Source organism: Phyllostomus discolor, chromosome 10 (genome assembly GCF_004126475.2).
Source record: "Phyllostomus discolor isolate MPI-MPIP mPhyDis1 chromosome 10, mPhyDis1.pri.v3, whole genome shotgun sequence".
NCBI lineage: Eukaryota > Metazoa > Chordata > Mammalia > Chiroptera > Phyllostomidae > Phyllostomus > Phyllostomus discolor.
Window position 1 is genome coordinate 64,658,749 of NC_040912.2, and position 27,768 is coordinate 64,686,516.

The following is a 27,768-nucleotide window of genomic DNA, read 5'->3' on the forward strand; positions in this document are numbered from 1 at the left end:
GAGAGGGAGAGAAACATCAATGTGCAGGTGCTGGGGCTGTGGCCTGCAACCCAGGCATGTGCCCTGCAACCCAGGCATGTGCCCTGACTGGGAATCGAACCTGCGATGCTTTGGTTTGCAGCCTGTGCTCAATCCACAATTATTCTTATCTTCCGTTTTGGTCTCACATCACTTACTCATGTGATCCCTTCATTAAGGAGAGATTAGAGGTAAGTGAACAGAGAGAGAGAGGCTTTTTCGAGCTGAATTTTAAAAGCATACAAAAGGATAATTGAGTCCCAGCCAGGTGGCTTAATTGGTTGGAGTGTCATCCTGTATCCCAAAAGGTAGCGGCTCACTCCCTGGTCAGGGCACATACCTAAATCGAGGGTTTGATCCCTGATTGGGGCATTTGAGAAGAACTCCAGATTGGGTGTTTCTCACATCTCTCTCTCCCCTGCTCAAACATATCCTTGGGTGAGGATTAAAAAAAAAAAAAGGATAATTGAAGTTCATTAGATTTTGAGCTTCTAGAGTGCTGATATGATATTTATATTTCTTTTGTCTCCCCCACCCCCAGCCCACTACACAATATCTTGTAGATAAACATAGTAAAAAAATTTTTGAATTGATGAGTCAGAGCTATGGCATACAAATTCCCAGTTACAACTTTGTACTTGTGACCTGTACCCAGCTTCTTGTTAATTATGACACTTGTTTGTTACTGGTTTAATTATATTGATTTTCTACCTTCATTAGAAGGGGTAACATTTATTTTTTAAATAATGTAAATTAAATGAGTTTCATTTAGAAAATTATAGTTGTTCATGACATATCCCTATTAGGTCATTAGAGATGACCTAATGGGTGTGAGCAATTGACCTTTGGAAATTAGTTGAGTATTAATAAATAGTAAGAGGATGCCTTTTAAATGATTTTTTGAAGAGGAGCACTTCTAAAGAAAGCATAATTTAGGAAATGTACATCACAGGGACTAATCCAAGCCTTCGGAGCATTCAGGACTATTGATTTGCATTTTTGCTTACTTATGTTCATGGAAAAAAATGTCCTAATTATTCAATGATTTGTAAAAAGAGAACTATTATACCCTCCCCAAATTGTTTTTAAAATTCATTTTAGGAAATATTCTGCAAAAGAAATATTTTGCTCTTACTGCACAGGTAAAGATTTTTAGGAGGAAAATTCTTTTTTTTTTTTAATATATTTTATTGATTATGCTATTACAGTTGTCCCATTTCCCCCCTTCTTTCCCCTCCACCCTGTACCCCCCTCCCACCCACATTTCCCCCTTTAGTTCATGTCCATGTGTCATACTTATGAGTTCTTTAGTTTCTACATTTCCCGTACTATTCTTGCTCTCCCCCTATCTATTTTCAACCTACATTCTATGCTACTTATTCTCTATACCTTTTCCCCCTCTCTCCTCCTCCCACCCCCCTGCTGCTAACCCTCCATGTGCCCTCCATTTCTGTGGTTCTGTTCCTGTTCTAATTGTTTATTTAGTTTCTTTTGGTTTTGCTTTAGGTGTGGTTGTTAATATTTGTGAGTTTGCTGTCCTTTTACTATACATATCTTTTCTTTATCTTCTTTTCTTAGATAAGTCCCTTTAGCATTTCATAAAATAAGGGCTTGGTGATGATGAACTCCTTTAACTTGACCTTATCTGAGAAGCACTTTATCTGCCCTTCCATTCTAAATGAGAGCTTTGCTGGATAGAGCAATCTGGGATGTAGGTCCTTGTCTTTCATGACTTGGAATATTTCTTTCCAGCCCCTTCTTGCCTGTAAGGTCTCTTTGGAGAAATCAGCTGACAGTCTGATGGGAACTCCTTTGTAGGTGACTGTCCCCTTACCTCTTGCTGCTTCTAGGATTCTCTCCTTCGTTTTTACCTTGGCTAATGTAATTATGATGTGCCTTGGTGTGTTTCTTCTTGGGTCCAACTTCTTTGGGGCTCTCTGAGCTTCTTGGATTTCTTGGAAGACTGTTCCCTTTGCCAGATTGGGGAAGTTCTCCTTTATTATTTGTTCAAATATGTGCTCAATCTGTTGCTTTTCCCCTTCCGATTCTGGTACCCCTATAATTCGGATATTGGAACGTTTAAAGGTGTCTTGGATGCTCCTAATCTTTTCCTCAATTTTTTGGATTCTTATTTCATCATGCTTTCCTGCTTGGTTGATTCTATCTTCCTTCTGGTCCACTGTATTGTTTTGAGACTCATATTCCTTCCTTTCACTATTGGCTCTCCTCCGCGTGTCTTCCTGCATCTGTTTTATGGTAATCTGCATTCTTTCATCTAAATTTCGTCCAAAATCAACCAGTTCCATGAGCTTTCTGATCACCAGTGTTTTGAACTGCGCATCTGATAGATTGGCTAACTCTTGGTCGCTGAAAAGGATGAGTCCTGGGGGACTGATCTGCTCTGGTGAAAACATATTCCGCACCCCCCGTCTCTCCTTTTTTTTTTTTTTGGTCTGGTTGCTCTTGTTACGGTGGGGGGCGGAGCCTTAGGTGCTCACCGGGGCTGGGCACCCCGGTCGCTAGATTGTGACGTTATATGTGGGGGTGGGGCGGGAGCAGGGGCGGGAGAAAACAATGGCAGTAGTTCCGTTCCCCTGGACTCAGACCCTTGTCTGGGCTTCTGGGCCTCGAGTTCTGCCCTGGTCCACAATCGCTACCCCTCTGGGTCTGCCAGCCGCAGCTTGCGTACTCGGGGATCACCGCTGCCTTCTTGCACCCCGGATGGCTTTTGCACCGATTTTGCGCCAAACCTTCCCCCGACCTCCACGCACCGCCAACCGGAGCCAGCCCCGCGTCCGCTGGCTCATCTTCTCCTACCAGTCCGGATGAACGCGTCTACTTCAGCTTCTTGGCTGCCCGACTTCCATTCAGATAAATCCTCTGCCGGATCTGGGTGTTATTCTGATAGTAAATTATTGTTGTAAATTATTGGTTTTCTAATCTTAGTTGTACGAGGAGGTATGGTGCGTCCACCTTGGAAAATTCTAAATGAATATTTTGGGTGTTAATTTCTGTTCTCTTTAATATGCTTTTCCTCATTCTTAAATCCAGTAATTTTGTTCCTTTTCTCTCCTTATTCATTACACAGGTCACATTATTTCCCTTTTATTCAATATTTATTCCTTTTAAAATTGTCACAGATTGTTATGGATAATTTGGTTGATGAATTGATTTAGAAGATGTTAAGCTTGATTATTTTTTTTAACTTTAAGGATTTTTTTAAAAGATTTTATTTATTTATTTATTTATTTATTTATTTATTTATTTTTAGTGGGGGGGGGAGAGACAGACAGACATTAATGTGCGGTTGCTGGGGGTTATGGCCTGCAACCCAGGCAGGTTCGATACCCTGGCTGGGAATCGAACCTGCGACACTTTGGTTCGCAGCCCGTACTCAATCCACTGAGCTATGCCAGCCAGGGCTTTAAGCTTGATTATTGAAGACAGTAAAGAACTGTTATTTGGTCTTGGGAGATGGGAAGAGTAGTATTTTAATATCTTCAGGCAACCAAGAATCACTTGGACACAGTTAATACTTTAAAGCTTTTTTTTTTTAAAGATTTTATTTATTTATTTTTAGGGAAGAAAGGGGGGAGGAGAGAGAGACAGAGACAGAGACAGAGACAGAGACAGACATCAATGTGCGGTTGCTGGGGGTTATGGCCTGCAACCCAGGAATGTACCCTGGCTGGGAATTGAACCTGGGACACTTTGGTTCCCAGCCCGCGCTCAATCCAACTTTAAAGCTTTTAAGATAACCAGATTTATCATTGAACTTAAGACAAAGTATACAGTGAATAATGTTAATTCCTAGTAAGTGTTTCTGAAGTGATTGTTGGCAAGTTTCTAATTCTGTATTTGCTATACTTACAAATAAAGAAAAAGTAAACCTTGAAAGCAAGTACTATAAATAATAACTCACTGATCTTCAGAGTTAGATTTTATCTGAACACTTGATTTCCTTTTTATCTTAATTTGCTTTTCTGAGTTTGCCTGATATGTTAAGTTGACTTAGTAAATTATTTGCAAATAGTGATTTATATAGAAAGGAAAAGTATTTAATAAGAAAAAATAGCAGATTTATTAATTATTGATTTATCTTGTTGCACCAGTAACAGTGTAACAGGTCTTTATCAGCATTGTACTCTGTATTTATTATATAAAGTGAAGAGCAGGTGGAAAATAATCCCTGGTGTGATTGAGAGTTTTAGGTAGAAATAGTGTTATTTTATTTACCATTATGTATTTTCATTTACATGGAGGTATTACTCATGGCATAATGAATACACACTTGATAACCTAAACTGTCACTATTGGGGGTTTTCATATTCCAGGTCCACATTTTTCAATGTGGTGCATAGGGTCCACTACTGAGTTGTGTATGGGGCTGGCCTATGAGCAATTCTAGACAGGTGCCTTTTATCTGGGAGATTGATTTAGCTTCCCTCCTCTAAATTCCTGTTCTTGACCTCCCTTGTCCAGTATTGATCTTTGGCCTCTGCTTCCCAACTATGTGTTCAGACAGTCCTCTTAAGATTCCTGCTGTTCTGCATTTCGCCTTGCTAGGATTCCCTCCTGGTTTTATGCCGTGGCTCCAGTCATGCTCACTGTTTCTCTAGTTTCAGGTTTCTCTACATCTTCCTCCACCGCCTGCAGTTTGGTCTTGCTATATCCACATTGCACTTAACCATCCAGTTATTCATCCATTTACTCATTCAGTGAAAACATACTGAACAAACCTCCATTCCACTCGAGTGCCTGTTCCGGGTGACTGGTATAACCAGTGAACAAAACATAGACTCCTGATCCTGTGCATTTTCCATTCCAGCAAGGAAAGGAGACAAAAAATAATAAACATAATCAGGTATTCTTATATTAGAAATTGGTAAATTCTATCAAATATGATAAAGTAGAATAAGATAAAGAGGATTAGGAAAGCCAGTGGGCAGAGTGAGTAGGCTGTAGAAATCACAGTTTTAGTAGGATGGTCAGGTACTTGTGATAGAGAAGGTCACATTTTACCAAAGACTGAAGGAGGTGTGGAAGTTAGTCATGTGAAATATGCACACAGGCCCTGAGGTAAGAGTATGCCTGGTGTGCTCAGGTAACAGCAAAAGAGTCCGGGTGGATGAAACAGAGTGATCCTAAGGAAGGAAAGAGGGCAGGGAGTTACAGATCATGCAGGATTTATGGGCTGTAGTAAAGCCTTCAGCTTTTATCCTGGGTGAAACAGGGAACCTTGGAAGTGTTTGAGCAGAGAAGTGATGTGACTAGTGTTCATTTTTACAGGCTGGTGTGAAGCAAGGGAGAAGGGGGGAGGTCAATCAGAAGGCTCTTGTATTAATCTTGGAGGGAGACAATGGTGGCCTAGGCCAGAGTTGTAACAAAGGAGGTAGTGAGTGTTCAGATTCTAGATGTATTTTGAAGGTAAGACCAATGGAATTTGTTCATCCTTGAGAATTCAAGGATGGTTCCAAGGACTTTTTCTTTGAATGAGAGGAGTTTCTATTAGCTAAAATGTGGAAACCTGCATGTACAACAGTTTTTTTTTCAGTGGGTGGGGAAGGTTAGGAGTTCAGTTTTGAACATACTACATTTGAGAAAGTACATGTGCATTTTTATCTTAAATAATGGCTTCTTGACATTTTTGTGGACCATAACAAAATTTTGCCTTGTTGAGGTGATGGAGCCATTAAGAAAGTAATGGGAATCTGGATTTGATAGAATCTCTTCTAAATATAGTTGGTGAAGAGCCAACTATAGAGTACCAAGTTAGAGTACCATTCATTTCTAAAATGCCAGGAAGATAAAAACTTAGTTGATTTCAGAGAAATCATGACCATGACAGTTTTGTAAAATAGATAATGCACTGGCATGTGTGTGTGTAATTTACCTATCTATTTTCTCTTTTTCTTACTGTTTTCACTTAGTACTATTTTCCACATCTGTCCATTTTGCTGTATGTACATTTAGTATTTAACTTCTAGTGTTTAACTTGTACATTGTATTTTATATTATACTCTTACTCTATCTTACTTAACCTGCCCCTCACTGAAGAACCCCCAGGCTGCTTCCCACTTGCCATTATTCCAACAGTGCTGCAGTGAACATCCTTATCGACACGAGAGAGGCTCTTCACTATGGTGTATACCCAAGAGTAAGATTTCTGGATATTAGGGCATATGCATGTTTGATTCCTACTAGTACACTCTCCAGAATGGCTGCTTATAATTGCTTACATTTTCATCAGTGATACATTGCTATGCCTATGTTTTTCAGTACTAGGCTGGTTTGATATATATATTTCAAACTTGTTATCTCTAAATTTAAAAAAGTATTGTTATTTTTTTCTTTCATTTCATTTTATATTCTCCTTTCATTTTATATTCTGTTTATTTGCATTTTTTCAAAAAAAAAGATTTTACTTACTTTTAGAGAAAGGGGAAGACAGGGAGAGAAATATCAGTGTGAGAGATATATTGATCGGTTTCCTCTCATACGCCTCCAACTGGGGATCTGGCCCACAACCCAGGCATGTGCTCTGAGTGGGAATTGAACTGGTGATCTTTTGGTTATCAGGCTGGCGCTCAATCCACTGAGCCACACCAGCCAGGGCTGTTCACCCTATTTTTTTTCTTTTATATTCTCTGATTAGTCTTGCCAGAGGTGTGTCTATTGTATTAATCTTTTCAAAATAACTAAGATTTGGTTTTGTTCATTTTCTTAACATTTTTTTCAGTCTTCTCTGCCCATATTGCACTATTTTTTCTTTTTCTCCCCTATTCTCCATTGCCTTTTTTTAACCTATTTCTTAAATAGGTTAAACACTTATCACGATTGAACACTTATCACGATTTAATTCTAAGTATTTCTTTATTCCTTTATAATTTTATCTTATCCTATGTATTTTTAGCCCCTTGTCATTGATTTATAATTTTTTATATCATGCTTAGAAAACATAGATCATATGATATTGGTTTGGAGAGGATTTATGGAGGCTTACTTTGAGGCCTAGTACATGGTTAGTTTTCATAAAAGTTATGTCTGTGTTGCAAGTAATATGGTCCCTGTTGATTATTAAAGTTTATACATATTTACTAGTTTGATCTTATTACCCACATTGTTCAAATTTTCTGTATCTTAGCTTATTTTGTTTGCTTGTTCTTTCAGTTTCTGAAAGGGATATGATAGAATATTCACTTCCAATTGTTTATTTACCTGTTTTTTTATGTTACATTAATTGTTGCTTCATATATTTTGAGGCTGTATTGTTAGATGTATTTATGTTGATGATTATTCTGATGACATATAATTAAGAGTATATATGCTCTTTCTTTGTCCTTTATATTTTTCTGCCTTGATTTCCTTTTTAACTTGTAGTAATAAGATGAGCTACTCTAGTTTATTTGGATTTGGATTTGCCTGATATATTTATTCCCAGATTTTATAATCAGGTTTTCTACAACTTTGTGATGGATTGTTTGGATATGTAAAATTTTTGCTGAATATTGTGTTTATGCAAATTTGAAAGCTTTGTACTTTTGGTTAATATATTTTACCATTTGTGTTTATTGTCATTATTCTGCTTAGTCATTTTTGCTCTCTTTCATGTTTTGTATCAGTTATACTTTCCCTCTTTTTTCCCTTCAGTTGAATAAACCTGCTGATTCAACATTTAAAAATTAAAAATTTTTTCTTTCTTTTGGTCCCTACTTACTAAGATTCATACTTATTTTTACTGTAGTTTTCAGACTGTAAGACACACACCCCCACCAAAATTTGGGAGGAATAATGGTTGTTAATGCTGCTGTTGAGTTCTGTTTACATTTACATTGGTGAAATATTATGTTATTTATGTTATTAAATACTTTACCACATTTTTTGCTTCAAAATTTTTTCCTACTTTCCTTTAAAACCTAGGTGCATCTTATGGTCCAAAAAAACATGGGTATGTCTATTGATCAACTACTAAGCTTATCAATATCTATTATCTTCTTTCTAAATTATAGTTAATATACCCCGTGTCTGCCCTCTGTATAAACTCTCAACAGCCAGGGAAATTTGTAAGCAGCTTTTCCTTCTTTGAGATGTGCAGAAAACTCGCAGTGTCTAAGTCTCTGCTGGCCTGGCTGATTTGCTTCCATAGCTAGTGAAACTATTGCCCTCTATATTGAGCAGATACATTATCACTGAAAACAGACATATTGGCTGACCTGTGCTAGGAACTGAGACCACAAAGCAAGGAAAGCCAGTAATGCACATGCATATGATGACCAGAGAGGCCAGTGAGTTGGGTCTCTTGGGTTTCCTTTTTTAAATAATCTATGCAAAAACACAGTATATCTCCTTTCTGGGCAATTGCCTGTCTTACTTATTAGGCAGATACTCTGGTAGTCATCCCCCTCTTCATGGGGTGGAGGGCTCTACTTTTGTGACTCAAGAGCCACTGGTGTACAAGGTTACTTTCTGAGAACTGAGTCTCGTCGAGCCCTTGAAATATACCATATTTTTCAGACCACAAGACGCACCTAGGTTTTAGAGGAGGAAAATAGGAAAAAAAAATTGAAACAAAAAATGTGATAAAATATTTAAGAACATAAATAACATAATATTTCTCCACTGTAAATGTAAACAGAACTCAACAGAAGCATTAACAACCATTATTCCTCCCAAATTTGCGGGGAGGATGCATCTTATAGTCCAAAAAATACAGATAATCTTAGTCTCTAGCAGGCACCTTGCTAGACTCTCCCACCAGGAAAATTTTTAGTGTGTAGGTAAAATAAAAGCTGTTACTGATTTTTTCCTACTCCCAAATACTAGTTGCTTCACCTTCCACATTCCAGTTACTGTGTGCCCTAATGCCACAATATATGCAGAGTCTGTTCACCTCTTTTGAACTGCACTGTTGTGATCCCCACTCAGGTCACCATTTGTTGGTCTCCAGGCTTTTCCTGTGGCCCTCTAGAGTCTCTTCTGCAGAAAGTAACCAAGTAACTTTTTAAAACTCAGATCAGAACTTGCCACTTTCACATGTCAGTAACTCTGGTGTTCTTATGCATCCCTGATTACAGACAAGGAAATTTATTTAGACCTTTCACTAAAGAATAAGAGTTCATTTTGTGCTGCTGCAACTGATTACAGGTTTCTTTTGAAAAGAGAGAAATGTCACTCCTGCCTTGTACAGTTTCTTTTTTTAACCTTGCCTTCTGCTCCTCAGTAATGAAGAGACATTCATATCCAAATGCTCTGGGTTTAATTTAATGGATTCTGGTAAAACAACCCCAAGTAAATTCTCAGTCCAATTTGAAAGATTTAAGAGGAATAGTTGAGAGAAGTTGGAGACTTAATAAGTGTTTTGTTTTTATTTTAACTTTCAGATGTTGGGTATTGTGAGAGAAAAAGAGAGCAGGAAAGAGAAGTCAGTCATAGATGACTTCTGGATTTCTTGCTTGGGAGCTGGGAAAATAATGGTATTATTATAGGGTTTGAGATTGTAATGTAACTAGCTGGTTTGGGTGGGGGTGGGTAAGCCAGGAGGAATTATTTCAATATTAGATACGCTACTTTTGCAGTGCCTATGGGTTGTCTAAGTGGAAATATACAGTAGGGAGAACCTAAGCTCAGGAGAGAGACCTAGGCTAAAGGAAGTTTTTGTTCAATGACTCTACCAGCCATTCTTCCCACACCCTGAGCTGCTTTCATCACAGGTATATATTTGTCTCCTTTTGTACCACTTTGCTGTCATTTCAAAAGTTTGGCAGCAGGGAGAGGAGGTAGACATGTTTGTTCAGTCTTGTTTTGATTTGTAAGTCCTTAGCTGAGTTCTTTTACTGCACTGATAGGGATACAGAAGGCTTGTAGAGACACAGGGTAACTGGGGCTGGGCTAACTTAGACAACTGCTCTAGAAGGATATCCATGAGGAGGTAACATTGTTGAGACCTGAAGGTTAAGAGAGAGCCAGCCTTGTGAAGATTAGGGGATGATTTCACAGAGGATGAGCTAATGCAGAGACCCTGAGACTGGAAAGAGTTTGGTAAGTAAAGGGAAGGTCAGAATGAGATGAATTTGAAAAGTCAGTCAAGGCAGGAGCTCTGTCATTCTGGACTTTGAAGGAATAGGAAGGAGTTTACATTTCATTCTAGGTAGAGTGGGAAGCCATGAAAGTATGTAAAACAGAGTACGGGTGTAATCTAACTTATGTTTTTTAAAGAGTACTGGGTGCATTGTTGAGAATGGAGGGCAAGAATGGCAGTAAAGAGTCCAGGTAAGCAGCTATTAATAGTAATTCAGGCATGAGCTGATGAGCGTGTGGAATTGGCAGTGGCAGTGGAGAAGCAGATGGATTTGAGACATATTTGGACATAGGATCAATAGGATTTGACTACTGTAGATTCTGTTGGCTCTACCTTTCAAACATATTTAGAATCCTATCACTTCTTGCTATGTCCACGACCAACCTCTCCATCTAAAGTGTCATTATGTCATACTTGTGTTGTAAAAACCTTCCAACTGGTGTCCCCCTTCTACTCTTATCTCCTTGGAGCTACTCTCCCTGGAGCAGCTAGAATGAGCCATTTAAAACATGTCAGACCATGTCTTTCTTTGGCTTAAAACCTTCCAATTGTCTCTCATCTCACTCAGAATTTAAACTCAAAAAGTAGCCTATAAGGCTCAATATAATCCAGCCCTTGTTTCTGCCATGTGTTCACTGTGCTCCAGCCATCTGGTCTTGCTGTTTGTTGAACCTGTCAGACTCACTCCCATCCCAGGGTCTTTGCACTTGCTGGAACCCTTCCATAAATGTTTCTCTTCTAGACATTCTGATGACATGTCCCTCAGCTGCTTCAGTTTCTGCTTAAATGTTATCTTTAGAATCTTTACGATATGTCTTCCCTATCCCACCTTCGCTGACTGCTCTATTTAAAATTGCATCTGCCTGCTATACCAGCATTCCCTAACATTGTTCTCTGCATTATTTATTCTCCTTAGAATGAATCACCATTTGACAGTCTGTATATTTACTTATCTGCTTATTTTCTCTCTCTCTCTTCACTAGAATGACACTTTCAGGTGGGAAAGAATTTTTTTATCTGTTTACTACTTTATCCCAATAGAACAGTACTGGGCACATAGTAGCTTCTCAATAACTGATTGAAAAATTAATTACTGAATGATTTGGCTGTGAAAAAAGAAGAAATATAATCAAGGAAACCTAGGAGTCCACAGGTTTCTAGCCTGAGCAGCTTGGTGATGGTCATACCATTGATGCAAAAGAGGACAAGAAGAGGAACAGATTATTGTTGTAAAGCAGGGATTCTATTTTGGGCATCATGTTTGAAATGGCTATTTTACCTCTAGGTGGAGATGTCATAAAGACAATTGGATATGTGTCTGGAACTCAGGGGTGAGGAATTTGCGAGTTAACTATATATATGTAGGATATGAAGCTATGGCAAGGGAACATGGATCAGACTGAAAATGACCAGAGGGGAGGAAGGAGGAGGAAGGAATGGTGGAAAGAAGGAGATGGGACTAGTCAAAGAACATGTGTGAATGACTCAAGGACGTGGACAATGGTGCGGGAATTGACTGTGGGAGCAGGGTGTGGGATGGGCAGAGGAGGGCAAAGGGGGAAAATTGAGTAACTGTAATAAGATAACAATAAAAAATGATAAAAAATAAAGTGATGAATAAAAAAGTAAATATAGCTGTGGTATTGAGATCATGTATGTAGAGATGTAGATAGGGAAGAAAGAAAGTTAAAAAGTGGGCCCCAGTGGTCTCCAACATTGACAGGCTGGGTAGAGGACAAGCATCTAATGACTTTTGAGAAGGAGCACTTGGAAAGCTTGGAGGACCACCAGAAGAGTGTGATGTCATGGAAGCCAAAAGAAGAAAAGAGTTTAACAGTAATGGTAGTGGCCTGGGAAAGATAAAGACAAAAAATAAGTGGAGAGGATAAGACAATGGTGGTCTTAGTGAAGTTAAAGAGGAACTTTAGTGTGAATAATGGTAAACATAACTGGAGATTGATATATTATGGTCAGAGAGTTATATATTTTAGATGGAACATGTCTAGATGTCAAGGTCCAGGTTTTGGTTATGGCCTTGGGTTACTTAAGTTGTAGCAGAGGGACAGGGTTTTGCTTTGAAACGGCAAAGCAATCAAGAGCGTAGGATATTAGATGGGATGTTTACATAGACTGTGATCATCTACAGTAAGGGCAGCCCTTGAGGTTAAGAGTAAGACTATGGAGCAGGGTGCCAGAGTTGTCAGTGTATGTGGGTTTGTTAATTGGGTAGAAAATTTGGTCAAAAGATGGGGACAGATGTCGGAGCATTATGGCATGAACTTTGGAGGAACAGGAACTACCTCTCAGGGTCTGAACAGTAATGGTTTCAATATGCTTTGGCAAACTGGAAGAAGCCAGCCCTACATGTAGCCTGGTAGGTACAAGTTCCATGGGCAAGTTTAATGGCTGCAGCAGAAGCAGTGAACTCAGGCTTGTGTTCTGTGGATAACTTATGGATGTGTCCGGGAATTTGTGTGTCACAGAGCCAGGTTCTAGGAGAGTACTGTGGAAAGACTGGAGGAGGAAAGAGAATATTGGAATGCAGAGTGATTACAGAGCACTATCAGAAAGAATGTCAAAAGTACTGACCTTCTGCCTGTTGCTATAAAAGGATCTTTTGGAATAATTAACTTTTATAATGACCCCATTGCAAAATGTCTGCCAGGGTGAGCATTTATTAACTGTGCCCCAGATAACCAAATGAGTTAATCTCTTGAATAGTTATTTACCATAACCCATGTGAATGTGGAAGGGTGTCTGCCAAACATACTTTTTTTTTCTTTGGCATAAAATGTCCTTTCTGACAGTAATTGTTGGCTGGTATGCTTAAATGCTTGTTGAAACCACTCCTGGGACAGAGTAATGCTCTGTAATCACAGAGGGAAGGTGCTTGTCCTATTTTCTGTTACTGGGACTGCTTCTGAGCCATTTGAAATATGCATCAAATAGTTCAGATTTGTTCATAATCTCAGGGCCAGGGCACAGTCCTAATGCAAGCTGTTTAAGGTGATAAAGCAAATGTTATACTAAAAGTGGCAACCTTTCAGTTTTTAGGAGGGTACAAATCATTCTTTTCCCTGAGACAGGATGAGGCTGATTTCTTCCCTGATCTCTCCTCCACTTTCACACTTGGGGTTCTTGAAGCTGCAGTTACCATGCGGTTCAGACAGCAGATGAAACAGTCGTGCTATGTCTTGAAATGAGGTAAAGAATTACTACTGAGGAGGGTAAAGGGTGAAGAAGGGAATCTTTGAAGATTTCTAAGTTCTGAGTGGGGTTGTGCTTGTTTTATCTGATTAGGCACATAGACTTATTAAGGAACTGATTGTATAGCAAATGGAAGAGGAACCTCATTTTATACTGAAATGCACTAGTGAATGCCTCATTCACTAGAAATTTTTCAGGAAAATTTCTTCCTCTGGAATGAAATGAGCATAATTTTGACAGGAAAAGTAGATGATTGTTTATCTAAGTTTCTAGCCTTTTGATTCTTCCTGTAATATAAAACTGTCATTGGATGATCCACCATTATGCCTACAACTGTTAGTTATCTCTTTGGTTGTCAGTGATGGATATATTTATATTATGTGCTCAGTTTAGTGAAGGACTAGTTAACTTGTAATTTAACTGTCCATATAGGTCATATATTAATCATGTTACTTTTCACTAGATGCAGCTTCATATTTTCCTTTAGATTAGCCCTGAAAATGATATTTTTTAAAGTTTTTATTTATTTATTTATTTTTAGGGAGAGGGGAAAGGAGGGAGAAAGAGAAGGAGAGAAACATCAGTATGTGGTTGCCTGTCATACAGCCCCCATGAGGGGCCTGGCCCACAACCTAATTATGTGCCCTGACTGGGAATTGAACCAGCGACACTTTGGTTTGCAGGCTGTCACTCAATCCACTGAGTCACACCAGCCAGGACACACTTTCTTATTATTGTATACTTAAGCCTCCCAGGACTGCATTTTATATAGTTGTCTGTGTAAATGGAACTCTCATGGGCCAATGAGGACTTGGATAAACAATTCATTCTTTCTTTTCATGGTCCTTAGTGTCAGTAAAAATTACTGACGAAATAATAACCATGCAATACAGAGTGTGTTTTCTATTTTCTGTTTATGCTTTTATTTGAATTATAATTAAATAATGTCAAACTTGCAACTATAACAAAGTAGTATCTGCTGTTTGAATATAATACAGGCCAAATTCTGTAAACTTTAATTAGGCCAAGCTTGCATTGACCTCAGTAGGAATCTGGCTGAGGATCTCTTTTAATTACCTCTTCCTTAAAATATGTAAGACTTTTCACCTTGCTTTTCTCACTCAAGGAACAAGGCATGGATAGCCAAACTAATAAAATGTTTAAATAGATACAAATATAACTTGAAAGGTTTAAACAGTTGTTTTCATCCTATAAATCAGCTGAGAAAAAACATACATACTGTAGTTTTAAATTATGTCTGTGGAGTATTTCAGATCCACTGAATTTTTTTTCAATTTGAGCTCATAAATGTTAACCTCAGAAGTGCCTCAAATTCTTCCATTGAAATAAACTTGAACTGACAATAGCCAGATGATGTAAAATTGAAACTGAAATTCTATCCTTTGCCCATCCCATGTTCTTTCCCGTAGGTATTAGAGGAATCATAGGAGACTTCGTGTTTTTGTTGTATGTAATCTGTAATACTTAGAGAAAATGGGGCATTTACATTTCTTATTGCCTGGAGAAGGCAATTACCAGTTTGGAGAAGAGAGCTGGCAATAAATAACAGAACTATGCTAGACAGCGAGCAAATTTAAACATATATTTAGAATGACTTGGCTTATAGAAAACAGGCTTTTATATTTATCATCTGCCTTCATTCAAGTTTCTTAATAGAAAGGACAATTATGTCACCAAGCCATTTTATATGTTATTTTAGAATAAATAAATAAATTGAAATATGCTGTATTGTACAACTAAAACCAAAATGGGAACTGGGCACACAGTTCCAGCAAAACAAACAATAGCACTTTGAAAATGTGGTAAACCTATATTACTGTTATTATGTAAAGATAATGAAACCCCCATGTTATGTTTGGGTGCACTGTGAGCTGGGAGTTATCCTTATTTTGCAGACAAAAAAAGTCAGTTCACCTGGTGCTAAGAAGCTCCACTGTCCCTGGATGTGTCAACGCAGATCCATCTGATTTCAAAGGTGGTGGTGCTCTTGACTTCTATATGTGCCACCTCTCTAGCCTCCCCAGTGCTTTCTCTTTTATTTTTAAGTCAGTGTGTCACAGGAATCTTTGAAATGGTCTTGGAGAGGAAGCAAGAAGGAATTTTATGACAGAAGAGTTTTCTTATTAGGTAGTCGTGTCTGAGCCTAATCTTAAAGGAACTTACCTTAAGTCAGTTTAACTCTGAAGATTCCTTCAAGATGAAACAATAGTTTTTATAATTCTTCTCACCACATCTGTCAGCAAATCTGCTCTCTGTAACTCAGGTGGAGAAGAGTGGCTAAGCTGTGGTTCATCTGAGATTAGCAATTATTATCTTGATATTGTTACAGAATTCAAGTGCAGTATATTAAAATCTATACAATCAAATTACTTTTTGAGGAAATTCTCGAAATGTTGTTTAGTCAGACTTTGACTGATTTTTAAAGACTCTGACAATACTTTAAGGAGCTACAGACTCAGAGCCCCAAAGGGAAAGAAAGTATTTTGTCTCAAAAGGCATTTAGAAAATAGGACAACAAATCAAAATCTAAGTGATGAAAAGAGCTGTTCATAACTTGAGGTATTACAAATGAAAAGTACATCTAATGGACATCCTGTGTTTGAGGAAGCACTTAAACATATATATAAATAAATAATAATATATTAAAAATAGCCCCACTTCCCACAATTAGTAATAAATAATAATAAATTGGTAATTAACTAAAATTCTTGTCATCCTTGTTTACCTTCTTTACTGAAAAGAAGTAAAACAGAAACTTCCAGTCAAGATAGAGGAATAGGTAAACAAAACTCACCTCCTTACACAACCACAGCAAAAATTACACCTAGACTACAAAACATATATCACCCAGAATCATCAGAAAATCAAGCTGTACAGAAATCCAACAGCCAAGGAATAAAAGAAGCCACATCCATCCAGATGGATAGGAGGTGTAGAGACACAGAAATGTGGGTAGAGATGTGGAGACATGTGGAGAGGCTGAGAGGCATGGAGATATGGAACAGGCAGTCCCACACCCATGTGTGGTGGATAAAAATCAGAAGGGATACCTTGGGAGCGAGGGCTTGCAGCCTCATACCAGACCACCCAGCCCAGGGTTCTAATGCCAGGAAAGTAAGTCCCCATAACTTCCGGCTATAAAATCTAGTCAAGATTGGGGCAGTAGAAGAAACTGCAGGATTCTCAGAAGTCTTTTCTTAAAGGACCCACAACAGATTTGGGAATTATGGAGACTAACTTCCTCAGAGCTTCAACCCCAGGGCAGCAGCTGGAAGGGCATCAGTGGCATACAGGGAGAAATTGAAGTGTCTGAAATCAGAGCGAGTGCTGTGGGACAGTTTCTAATTGGACAGAACTCCAGAGGCCAGGCAAGGCATTGTCCCCTTTCTGAGTCCTCCCCACAGAGCCACAGAGCAGTGACACTATATCAGAGGCTCCATCGACCTGGTTCACACAGGTTGTCCCATCCTGGCAATTACCTAAGGCTCTACCCCATCCATTTTACCAGTGTGCTTTTCTACAATAGGCCATGTTACTAAGACAGGAAGTCAAAGTAGCTCTACCTCATACAGAAACAAACATTGGGAAGCTGCCAAATTGAAGAGACAAAGAAATATGGTCCAAATGAAAGTACAGAACAAAATTCCAGAGAAAGAACTAAATGAACCAGAGATATTCAACCTATCAGATGCAGAGTTCAAAACCCTGGTTATTAGGATGCTCAAGGAACTCATTGAGTACCTCAACAGTATAAAAAAGACCCAGGCTAAACGAAGGTTACACTAAGTGAAATAAAGAAAAATGTATAGGAATCCAACAGTAGAGTAGATGAAGCTGAGAATCAAATCAATGATTTGAAACATAAGGAAGAAAAAAAAATCCATTCACTCAGAAGAGCAAGGAGAAAAATAAATCCAGAACAACAAGGATAGGCTAAGGAGCCTCTGGGAAAACTTCAAATGTACCGTCGTTCAAATTATAGGATGTCAGAAGGAAAAGAGAAAGAGCAAGAATGCCAAAGGTTAAAGATAAAGAGAGAATCTTAAAAGCAGCAGAATAAAAGCAGAGAGTTACCTACAAAGGAGTTCCTATAAGACTGTCAGCTGATTTCTCAAAAGAAATTTTGCAGGCTAGAAGGGACTGGCAAGAAGTATTCAAAGTGATGAAAAGCAAGGACCTACAACCTAGATTACTCTATCCAGCAAAGCTGTCATTTAGAATGGAAGGGCAGAGTGCTTCCCAGACAAGGTAAAGCTAAAGGAATTCATCATCACCAAGCCATTATTATGTGAAATGTTACAGGGACTTATTTAAGAAAAAGAACATTGTGAACATTAAAATGGCAATAAATTCACAACTATCAACAATTGAACCTAAAAAACAAACTAAACAAGTAGAATAGAAACAGAATCATAGATACGGAGATCATTTTGGAGGGTTAGCAACTGGGAGGGGGAAGGGAGAGAATGAGGGAAAAGGTTCAAGGATTATGAAGTACAAATTGGCAGGTACAGAATAGACAGGGATGTTAAGAACAGTATGGGAAATGGAGTAGCTGAAGCACTTATATGCATGATCCATGGACATGAACTAAGGGGATGGATTGCCAGAGGGAATTGAGGGATACAGTGTGGAGGGGGACAAAGGGGGAAAACTATAATAGCATAATCAATAAAATATATTAAAAAAATAAAACAATATAAAGCCATAGCCCCCATGTGACCACCACTTACACCCTTTATCTCCCTTGAAGTGCAACAACAAACAAGCTCCAAACAAGGCTGACACAGTAGACAGGGACTTGTCACAGGAGCTGTGTTTGCTCTGCTGAGCATTTATATCCTCAATTTGATGAGAGGTCAATATTCTTATATATAGTCTTTCCTTCCCAATTTATAGAATGTACATATACTTCTTTAAAAATATTAGAACATATGGAAAAATGAAAGAAGAAATAAAACTCACCTTTAATCTCACTAACCAGAAATAACTGCTGTTAAAACATTTGGTTCATTCTTACCAAGTGTGTGTCTATACATATATATAAAAAAAGCGTGATCTAATTGCACAATATAATTTGCATTCTGCTTTTTCTAATGTAATTTTGTATGTCAGCATTTCCCAGGCCATGCCATTAAAAATTATTTGAGAATGTAACTACATATAATAGCTGTAACCCAAAAGATGACTATATCTCATACTTAAGTGCCTCATAATGGATTAAATTTTAAGTTGCTTGCATTTTTCACTATTATAATGTTGTGATAAGCAGCCTCATTTGTAAATTTGTATTCACATTTGCCCATTTCCTTGGGATAAGTCCATCCATGTCTGTGATTTAAGCAGGGGTGTGATGGACTCCAGTGTGTATATGTGAAAACCTCTTATGATGGCAATGTGAAGAGTGATTTGGAAAGAGATGATCCAGGCCTGGCTGGTGTGGCTCAGTGGTTGAGTGCTGGGTCTTCGAATCAAAGGGTCGCCAGTTTGATTCCCAGTCAGGGCACATGCCTGGGTTGCAGGCCAGTTCCCAGTAGGGGGCATGTGAGGGACAACCACACATTGGTGTTTCTCTCCCTTTCTCCCTCTCCTCCCTTCTCTAAAAAATATATTTTTTAAAAAAAGAGAAAGAGGTTACCCAGAGGCAAGCAGAGAAGTTTAGACCAAGTATGAGAGCATAAACTGGAGTATTAGTGGTAGGGTCAAAGAAAAGAGGAGATGGTAATGATTCTTAACCATCATGTTTGCTTGTTTATTGTTTGCATAACAGCTTTCTGTGAACCTGATGAAAGCTATTGGCAATTTTTACATATTCCGGGGTTTAGGGACCTCTAAGGTGGCTGCATTGGGTAGGGTGAAGAGGGTGACGGGGTTAATGGTTTTCTTCTCCGAGGCTGGAAATACCAAGGGAGAACATGTTTGAAGGGTTGGCTGGGGGAGGAGGAATTTATGAGTTTAATATTAAGTGTATCAGGTAAAACTGTAAGGGAGATAGTTTATATATTGACCAATATATTCACTTAGGAGGAAGGTCAGAGCAGGATGTGAGGATGAGGGAGCTACCCCCACAAGAAGGGTGGTATTGAGACCCTGGACACGAAAGTAGTCCTATAGATCAGGGTGTTAATGAGAAGAGTGCTTGGGACATAACTGGGAGACAACTTACTGGTAAGGGACAGACAAGTGGGAAACCTGAGAAGGAGCTAGGAGATAAGGAAGAAGAAAACCAGAAGAGAATGGTGTCAAGGAAGCCAAGAAAGACAAGAGTTTCAAGGAAAAAGTCATCAAACTTTTGAATATTGCAGAGGTCAAATACAAAAAGGACTGGAGGGTGTCCATGGAGCAATTTAAGTCACCTGTAAATGTGGGACAAGCTGATTCAGAGGAATTGTGGGGCTGGAAGGCAGATTGTAGGTACGTGGTGAGGAGTAAAGAGGGCTGAGGGAGCAGTGTTCGTGACTTTTTTTATGAGACAGTTTGATGTGAAAGGCTAGAGAGGACTAGTTAATGGCTGGAGTGAGATGGGGCAGCAGAAATATCACTTGTTCTTGTTTATTAAACAAGGAAAGCTAGATTTCCAAATTGTCATATGACTTCAATTGCCTCCCCAACAATTGCTATTTACCATGATTAAAGGCCTTTAGTTGGTGATTTTGGGGGGTGGGGGATGATATACTCTGTCCAAGCTTCCAGTGAAAGCACAGCTGCCCTAGCTCCTTGCATCTTTCTTCAAATTCTGTTTCAACAAGCCAAGACTCCCACATTTGTTCATACAGTCCCACTGGATTTTAATAAGACACCCTCTCAGTTTTTAAGCTTTGACATACTAATATTTGGAATTGCAGTTTTAAAAATGCAGAATATGACTTGTGTCCTTGACATTTGACCTGTACCTGAAGAACTGGTAAAAAATGGTAAATGTTTAAATGTTGCAGTTTAGAGAATGTCTTTACTGTGTTGCTAAATGCTGAATGACAGAGAGCTTAATTCTAACAAGTACTAATTAGGAGAGAAAAAAATCAAAGGGTGATATCAACCAGAATCAAAGTAAACCAGAACAAGAAATACTTTTATTGGTTACAGAACATCAACAATGTGTGGTATAGTCTTATTCACTTCCTTTACTGGCAGTAAAAACACTGCATGCTGTCTCTAGGGGGTTCAGTCTTATTGAACACATAATCATTTTGATAGATGTTTTTTGTTGGTAATATAATACTCTTTAGGGCTGCAGAAAATTATTTTTAGAGCTATGCTAAATGATTCTTGGCTTTAAATAACAACAACATGGCAAATGTTTCTAATGTGAAACAATAGTGGATTGTCAATGCAATGTATCCAGTGGTTTCTTGCTTAAGGGTGAATTAGCCTATTTTTTGAGTATTATTTCTCTCAGCACAATTGCTTTAATGATGTTGATGTCAAAAAGTTATCACTTTTTTTTACAGGTTATAATAGAAAACAGTTATCCATATAGGAGATTAAGTAGGTGATATATACACATATATTACATATATATAATTTTTCTCTATAAAGAACCAGCTTATCTTTCCCTTAAGATGAGATTTACCTTTCTTTCAGATAAAGATTTTACTCTGAAATCTTAGTCCTTTCTTATTTCTCTTTGCTTTCCAGTGAAGTTCAGTATTATATTTTTTTAATTCCTTTTGGACCTCTCTTCCATCTTGCCTAGCAACTTAAGGCCATTCATTCCCTTAATCATTCTTTCACCATTCTTAACTCTCTTGCTCCTTCACTTTTCATCGCATTTAATGCAGTCTGCCCAAGCTGAGCCTAACTCATTTGACATCTTTGCTAGTGGACCTGGACTTCTGTCAGCTAAAACTTGACAATCATGCCAATTGTAGCCTCTCTAAATTCATCATCTCCAAATTCTTAGGCCCTCAAGATGGCCTTGGCATTCCTTAACTCTTTTCCTAAGCAGTTCCCCTCCTTTGTGGCCATTCTGCACTTACACCCCCATCTTCAAACCTCCTCCCTGCCACCTCTTCCCTCAGTCTCAGAAACTGATCTTGGTTCCTGTTTTGTTGAGGGCACCAGATAGGACTGCTCCACATCCAGTCCCTTTACTACCACTCCCCAGCATGACCTACATATTTTCTCAATCTATATCACCTTCTTTATTTTCCTGCTTTTTCTCCCTAACTTTGTCAACAGGCTGCTTGAAAGAGTAGTGCAGGGTTGTCAAACTCATTTTCACCAGGGGCCACATCAGCCTCGAGTTGCCTTCAAAGGGTCAAATGTAATATCAACTCCTTAACAGTTAAGGAGTAGTTACATTTATACAGTACTAAAATTATTTTGGCCCTTTGAAAGCAACTATGAGACTAATGTGGCCTCCAGTGAAAAGGAGTTTGACACCCTTGAGGTCATGCCTGCCCACTTCCCCTTCTGTTCTCTAGCTTCCATCCAAACTGTTCTTGGTGATGTTGAATTGTTAACACCTGAGAGATAGTTTTCATCCTTCACCTTATTTGGCCTCTATGGTATTTCAAGATTACTGAGCACTACCTGTAAGCATCTTCCTCAGTTTTTATGAAACCCTCTTTCTTTTGAAATTTTCTCCCACCTTAGGTTCTCACAAATTCAAAGTTGTCGTTTTTTTTAAAATAGCAGGAAAAATATAAACAGCGAATGATTTACAAAATAATAAGCGGTGTGAATACTTATAATTCAGTATTAACTGTACTTCTAAAGTTGTATTATGTATATATTACAAAAATATTGCTATTCAGTATTAGTTATACTTTTTAATGAGAAGTATAGATTACTCATTTCTTGGTTTCTTCTTTCCTAGTTAATGAAGGAGTTCCCCTTGCTAAGCATGTTCAACATCCATGAAAACCTTTTAGAAGCCCTTCTGGAACTACAAGCATATGCTGATGTTCAGGCAGTCTTAGCAAAGTATGATGGTAAGTCCTTGGATATTTTTATCTATTTGAGTATTCTTCTTTTTGATGTATTTTAATGATTAGATTGGAAGGATCATGTTAAATAGCACAGTACTTTGATAACTATTCTCTTAGAGAATGGTCATCAACAGTTTTATGATAGCATTTATAGAATCTTGAAATTTAAAGGTTAGTGGGAACCAGAAATGTTGAGTGTCCCATGCCACATTCCTTCCTTTCCCTCCCAGCAGGTTCCTCTCATACTCTCCCTGTCGACAAGTTTTGTGCATGTTCACTTTAGTACCTTAGGAATAAAGTAATCCCTCAGAATCCCTGCAGGCAGCGCAGGGCCTGCTGGGACAGCATGACTGTTCGAGCTCCTGCTGTGAACCCCACAAGGGTTGACTGACCACTACCTGTTGCTCATGTTGATCCTTTGAAGCAGTTTTGAACAACTACCAGACCATGCTCCAGCCCTTGTGACAACTCAGTAAATATTTGAAGGTAAAATTATGTCCCCTCATCCTAGGTCTTCTCCTCATTAGCAGGATACCCCCATTTCTTTACATGAGGGGCTTTGAAGTCTCTTAGCCATTCTGGTTACTCACCCATGAGCTTATTTCATTTTCCCTGTCCTTAATAAACCAGAAAAATAAACTGACAGAGCCTAGAGATTTGAAAACTCTTTTACTTATATTGCCATTGTCTGTGAATCACTAGTTGATCAATTGTACAAAAATTATCCATGTGTTATCTGCCATATGTGGCTACTGAAATCTCTGCAGAATTTCATACTATTCTGCCTTATTTCATTTACTCTGTCTCCTAAATAAACATGTTTGCTTATAAAATGGATGTTAGGGGGTGATTACTTATATTACATGATCATTTTGTACTTTATAAAATATTCTTTCTTTACTAAATATTGCTAGTGTATTTAATGAATTATTCAGGTCAAAATTTCCAGGGATTTGTCAGACATATAGAGCAAACTATATCATTTAAGTTTCATTTTCAACACAGAGATCTTCACGAGGAATCTCTGAAACAGGCTGTAGTTGTTAGCCCCTACAGGTAGGGAAACTGAGGAATTATAAGATTACATTTGTTTTGTTTTTTATTAATTCTTGCTCAAAATCATGGCAACTGAAAGTCCTCTGCCAGTGATGGCATCTCTTGGTCTGTGCAAACACGAGCACCCAGCGTAGCAAGGTACATACTACCTAGCATGGAAGTGGTTTAAGAAAAAGAAAAGTGTTTGTGTCACACTGTGTAGTAAACAAAACAAAGACTGTTTGGCCTTCACATCAGCTTACTTTTGTTCTTTGTTTGCCTGACTTTGGGAGTCTAAGCCATGAAACTACCTTATGAGCAAATGGTTCATACATTGAGGGTCTTTTGGTACCAAGGGAACCTAGCCCCATGCATTTGGGTTCAGGTGGCTGCACACTTTTCCAAATCCCACTCTGTAGCCATCAGTGCCATGGCAAGGTTCAAGAGTTCTCATCCCCAGTGTCAAACTGTACTCAACCTCATACATCAAGGCTTGAGAAAAAAAGATTTAACCACTAGAGCCTTTGAGATCTCAAGTCTTTAAAGGCTCCTTCCATGAAGATATGTGTTCATTAGAGAAATCTTCAGCTTTGTGTTACAAGACAGATTGTAAAATAAAGAAATGAACTCATTTGCTGATCTCTGTCATCAATCTTTATCCCATTGCATGACCTCTGTTTTACAACAACGGAAAGCTGATTTATTAGATTCTGATAACATGTGTTCACATTATTTGTTACAATAGCTGCTCCACCCTGTACCAGAATTTGGCTCACACATTGCAAAATTCCTTTGTTGCAAGTGGACACACTCACCATACCAAGACCTTTGTGTTGAGCTTTGTTTATGTTGTATACCTGGCAACAGAGATGATGTTCTTGTTCATTATTCATGGAAAAAGAGCCTCATTAGTGGCAGGATACATACTGTTACCGAGATGCCTCGTTAGGGCTTTTGAGTTCAACAGTTGTCAATAGACTGCAGATGACCTAACTTGGACTGAATTCTGAAGGGTGTTTTGGTGAGGACTTGGCTCATGCCTGTGTCATTTACAGTAGAGATATAATGAAGTGGCTGCTGAAGTTACTGTTCTTGAGGAGCGAGCTGCAACTACACAAGATAATTAAAACCTGCCTCTTGTTTCTTATACCATAGCAGAAAATGGGCTCTTTCAAGTTCATGCCTGCTGCTTTTCCTTGGAGACCCAAGGACCTCTACTGAGTTGTCCCATTTTCTGGCCCTGTATGAGAAACAGGGTACTTTAGAGGGCTTGGAATATAGACACCAAGTAGGGGTGCCCTGCTCTTCACCCTTATTCAGACATCATAATTCTAATCCATGAGATGCTGGAGATAGCACTTTGAATCCCAGACTCTCCATCCCTTTCCATAGAGCCACTCACAGAGCAGCAAGATTATATGCTGTCTTTGCAAATCTGAATGCTCTGGTTTGGGTAATTGTTTCTTGGGTGGTGTATGGGTACAGCAATCCTTTACTACTTTGGCTAGGTGGCCAAAGCTTTTTAGTATCTTTGGAAGTGACACAGTGGGATTAGTGCTGCTTTGCTGATCTTTGAAGAAAGGATTTAGAAATATTAAGGCATAGGGTGGGGGTACATGGAAACATGTTCTGAGGGAAAGAGGAAGGCAACATGTATTCCCTTTCCTCATTCTTCTTCACTGATTTTGGTGTGTGAGTGAGTTTGACTTTGAGTTTTAAAAGTGACATTCACAAACTCCTTGTATAGTGAAGGACTTTGGAAGCCCTGGATCCCTAGAAGGATTACCAGTTACTTGGTCACACATACTTGTAATCTGAATTCTAATTTTAATTTTGCCCTTGAGGTAACTTCTCTATTCTAGCCATTAGTGTGAAATGCTATCTTGTCGTCTTCAGGGGGTTTCATACTTTCAATTTAAATGTGTTAATGAACATTATGGGTGAGTACTTTTTATCCAGGTGGTCAGTCCTGGTTTTGGAGTATCCTTCACTCAATGACTAAAATAACACCAGCAGCAATAGCTAGCATTTATTCCACTCTTACAATGTGTCAGAGTCAGACATGAGTCTAAGCTCTACAGGGACAAACTCATTTATTCCCATCACAAGCATATGAGGTGGATACTACTATTAGCCCCCACTTTACAGCTATGGTAACTGATGAAGAGAAAAGTTAAGTAACTTGCTCAGATTAAAAGCCTCAGTTGTCCAAGTAAAACCATGAAGATGTCATGTTAAGAGAGAGAAGAGATAAACAGAGAACATTCTTTTTTCAAGAAGATATGTACTCTATGAAGAGAAGAAAGCCAGGATAAAAACTGAGGTGGGCTGACTCCAGCCCCAGGGACTTAACCATCACACTTCACTGTCTGCTGTTGGCAGTTTTTATTTATTGTTTTTTTCAGTGTGGTGCTTGTCGTTATTATTAGCTACAATTTATTGAGAACTATCATATGCCAAGCATGTTATACACATAAACCTTAACCCTCACAATAACCTTGCAAGGATGTAGTTATTCCATTTTTAGCAGGTGCAGAAACTAAGGTTTGTAAATTGAAGTAATTTTCAAGACCACATTCCTTGAAAACTGCAGAATTGGGATTCAAATCCAGGACTAACTGGATCTAAAAGCCCATGTGTTTTCTATAAATATAAACCCTACTGTCTCTCTCACTCTTCTTACAAAGGCAAGAATTAGGCAGGCTGGAATTGTACAGAATTTCAGGGATGCCAGATTGTCTTTTAAGGTCCCTTTTTAACCATTCCTTAAAAACAAGGTATGTCTACCTTTGCTTGTCTTTCTGAAACTGTCTTCAAATATGGTTTTCCATCTTCAGTCAACTTATGTTTGGTTTCTTTAGTCACAAAAGAGATTTCATGTATGGTATGCATTTAATTTGAGATTTATCTTCTCTTTTTTTCCAGTCATACATTTGCTATGAAGACAGAAATGTTTTTAAGGTTATTAAGTCATCAAAACCTTCTTTTAGAAGCCATTATGAAAGTTGTTACAAGCTTTGGATTGCCTTCCAAACAAACTTTTAGGCTACCTAGGTTGAAAACTGATGTCTCAAAGATTAGGGAGGTAATGTGGAGAAGAATTCATGTGTTTCTTATTTATTATCATTTGTGCATTCCAATTTTTGAAGAATATCATAGAACAAGTAAGAATGTGAATGTGAGTGCTACAGGCTACCTTTGGGAGCATCTGTTTCTGTCTGTCTCCTAGAGATACAAAGGCAGTTCCTGGTGATGGTGAACAGTCTAGCCCTGATGGCAGCCTGCTGAGATCAAGCCTAGCTCTGCCCCACTAGCTGAGTGAATTCAGCAAATTGCTTCACTTTTCAAACCTTGGTTTCTTTCTCAGAAAATGGAATGGAAGCTTAAGAAATGTACGTAACTTACCCAAGATCACCCATCTGGGAATTTGTTATGAGGATTAAAGTAGTTAATCCATGTTAAATGTTTAGAACAGTTTGGAGCACACAGTAAGTGTTCAGTAAAGATTAGCTATTATCAAGAGCCAAGATTACAACTCCTGAACTTCACCAATTTTCTCAATCGATTTTGTTCAAAATTGTCAGTTAAAATATGAGAATAAGAGTCCAGTGTTGTGCCCCCCAAAAGGCAATGCTATGGCCTGTTATTAAAATTAATTATGGATCTAATAGAACCTATGAATAGATTTTTGATAAGAACAGAAATGCTTAGTTCTATCTACAAACAATTCTTAAACTTTTGGAAAGCTGACAGAAAAATGCCATGGATTTTTACTCCTCATCAAAAGATAAATTATTTCAGTATTGGGACAATTTGTACCAATGTAACTACAAGTCCAAGCCTTTTTGAATATTTACTCCATTAGGTCATTTAAGGATTGTCCTAAATTGGGGGAAACAACTTCCCTGTGATGGATAGCTGGTCTCTTTTGCAGTCATGAATGTTATATAAATGCGATAACTATATCAAGACCATTTTACTGATGACCATCTTTAATTAAAGTTGGTATTTGCCATCTGGTAATGTGAAAAGGGTATATTTTAAGAACAGGATATATTTCTAATATTGGGGAAAATACTTTCATTGCAGGAAATTAAAAACAGAAGTTCTAAAGAATGAACTTCTAAAGAAGCTCTAAAGAAGTTAATGGAATGATTAGGGAATCATTCCATGCTGACTCCGAGAATAAGCTTTTTGCTGATATTGGTTTGTAGAGTCCACATGTAGTTATATTTAAGTAAAAATTTCATAAACCTTGTTCATTGCCTAAGGCCTTATAACTAGCACAAGTTATTTGATTGTCATCATAGTTCCTTTGACATGGTCACTGGATACCCTGTATTTTGGTTAGACTCTCTTCCATTCATTTGAGGAGTAGGCAGAACAAAAGGGATTTAAGATACCAGGAGCACCAGTGAGTAAAATCTCTATTTAGGTTGTCAGTGTCAGGCTGTGCAGACCAACAACACAGTGCTTTTC

The 27,768-nt window shown here is 38.3% G+C and overlaps 1 protein-coding gene and 1 long non-coding RNA gene across 2 annotated transcripts in view; one reads left to right on the top strand and one right to left on the bottom strand.

Moving 5' to 3' along the window:
* The window catches only part of ST7 (suppression of tumorigenicity 7), a 317,157-nt gene that overhangs the window by 230,282 nt on the left and 59,107 nt on the right, over positions 1-27,768 (top strand). Inside the window, 1 exon segment of the mRNA XM_036010835.1 lies at positions 22,143-22,257. Within this exon segment, the coding sequence (XP_035866728.1) occupies positions 22,143-22,257 (115 nt within the window).
* On the bottom strand, positions 15,475-27,403 carry LOC118497153. Its single transcript, XR_004899694.1, has 3 exons — positions 25,952-27,403; positions 25,026-25,027; positions 15,475-15,487 (listed from the first exon to the last, which is right to left on the bottom strand). It is a non-coding gene; the product is annotated as an uncharacterized LOC118497153 (long non-coding RNA).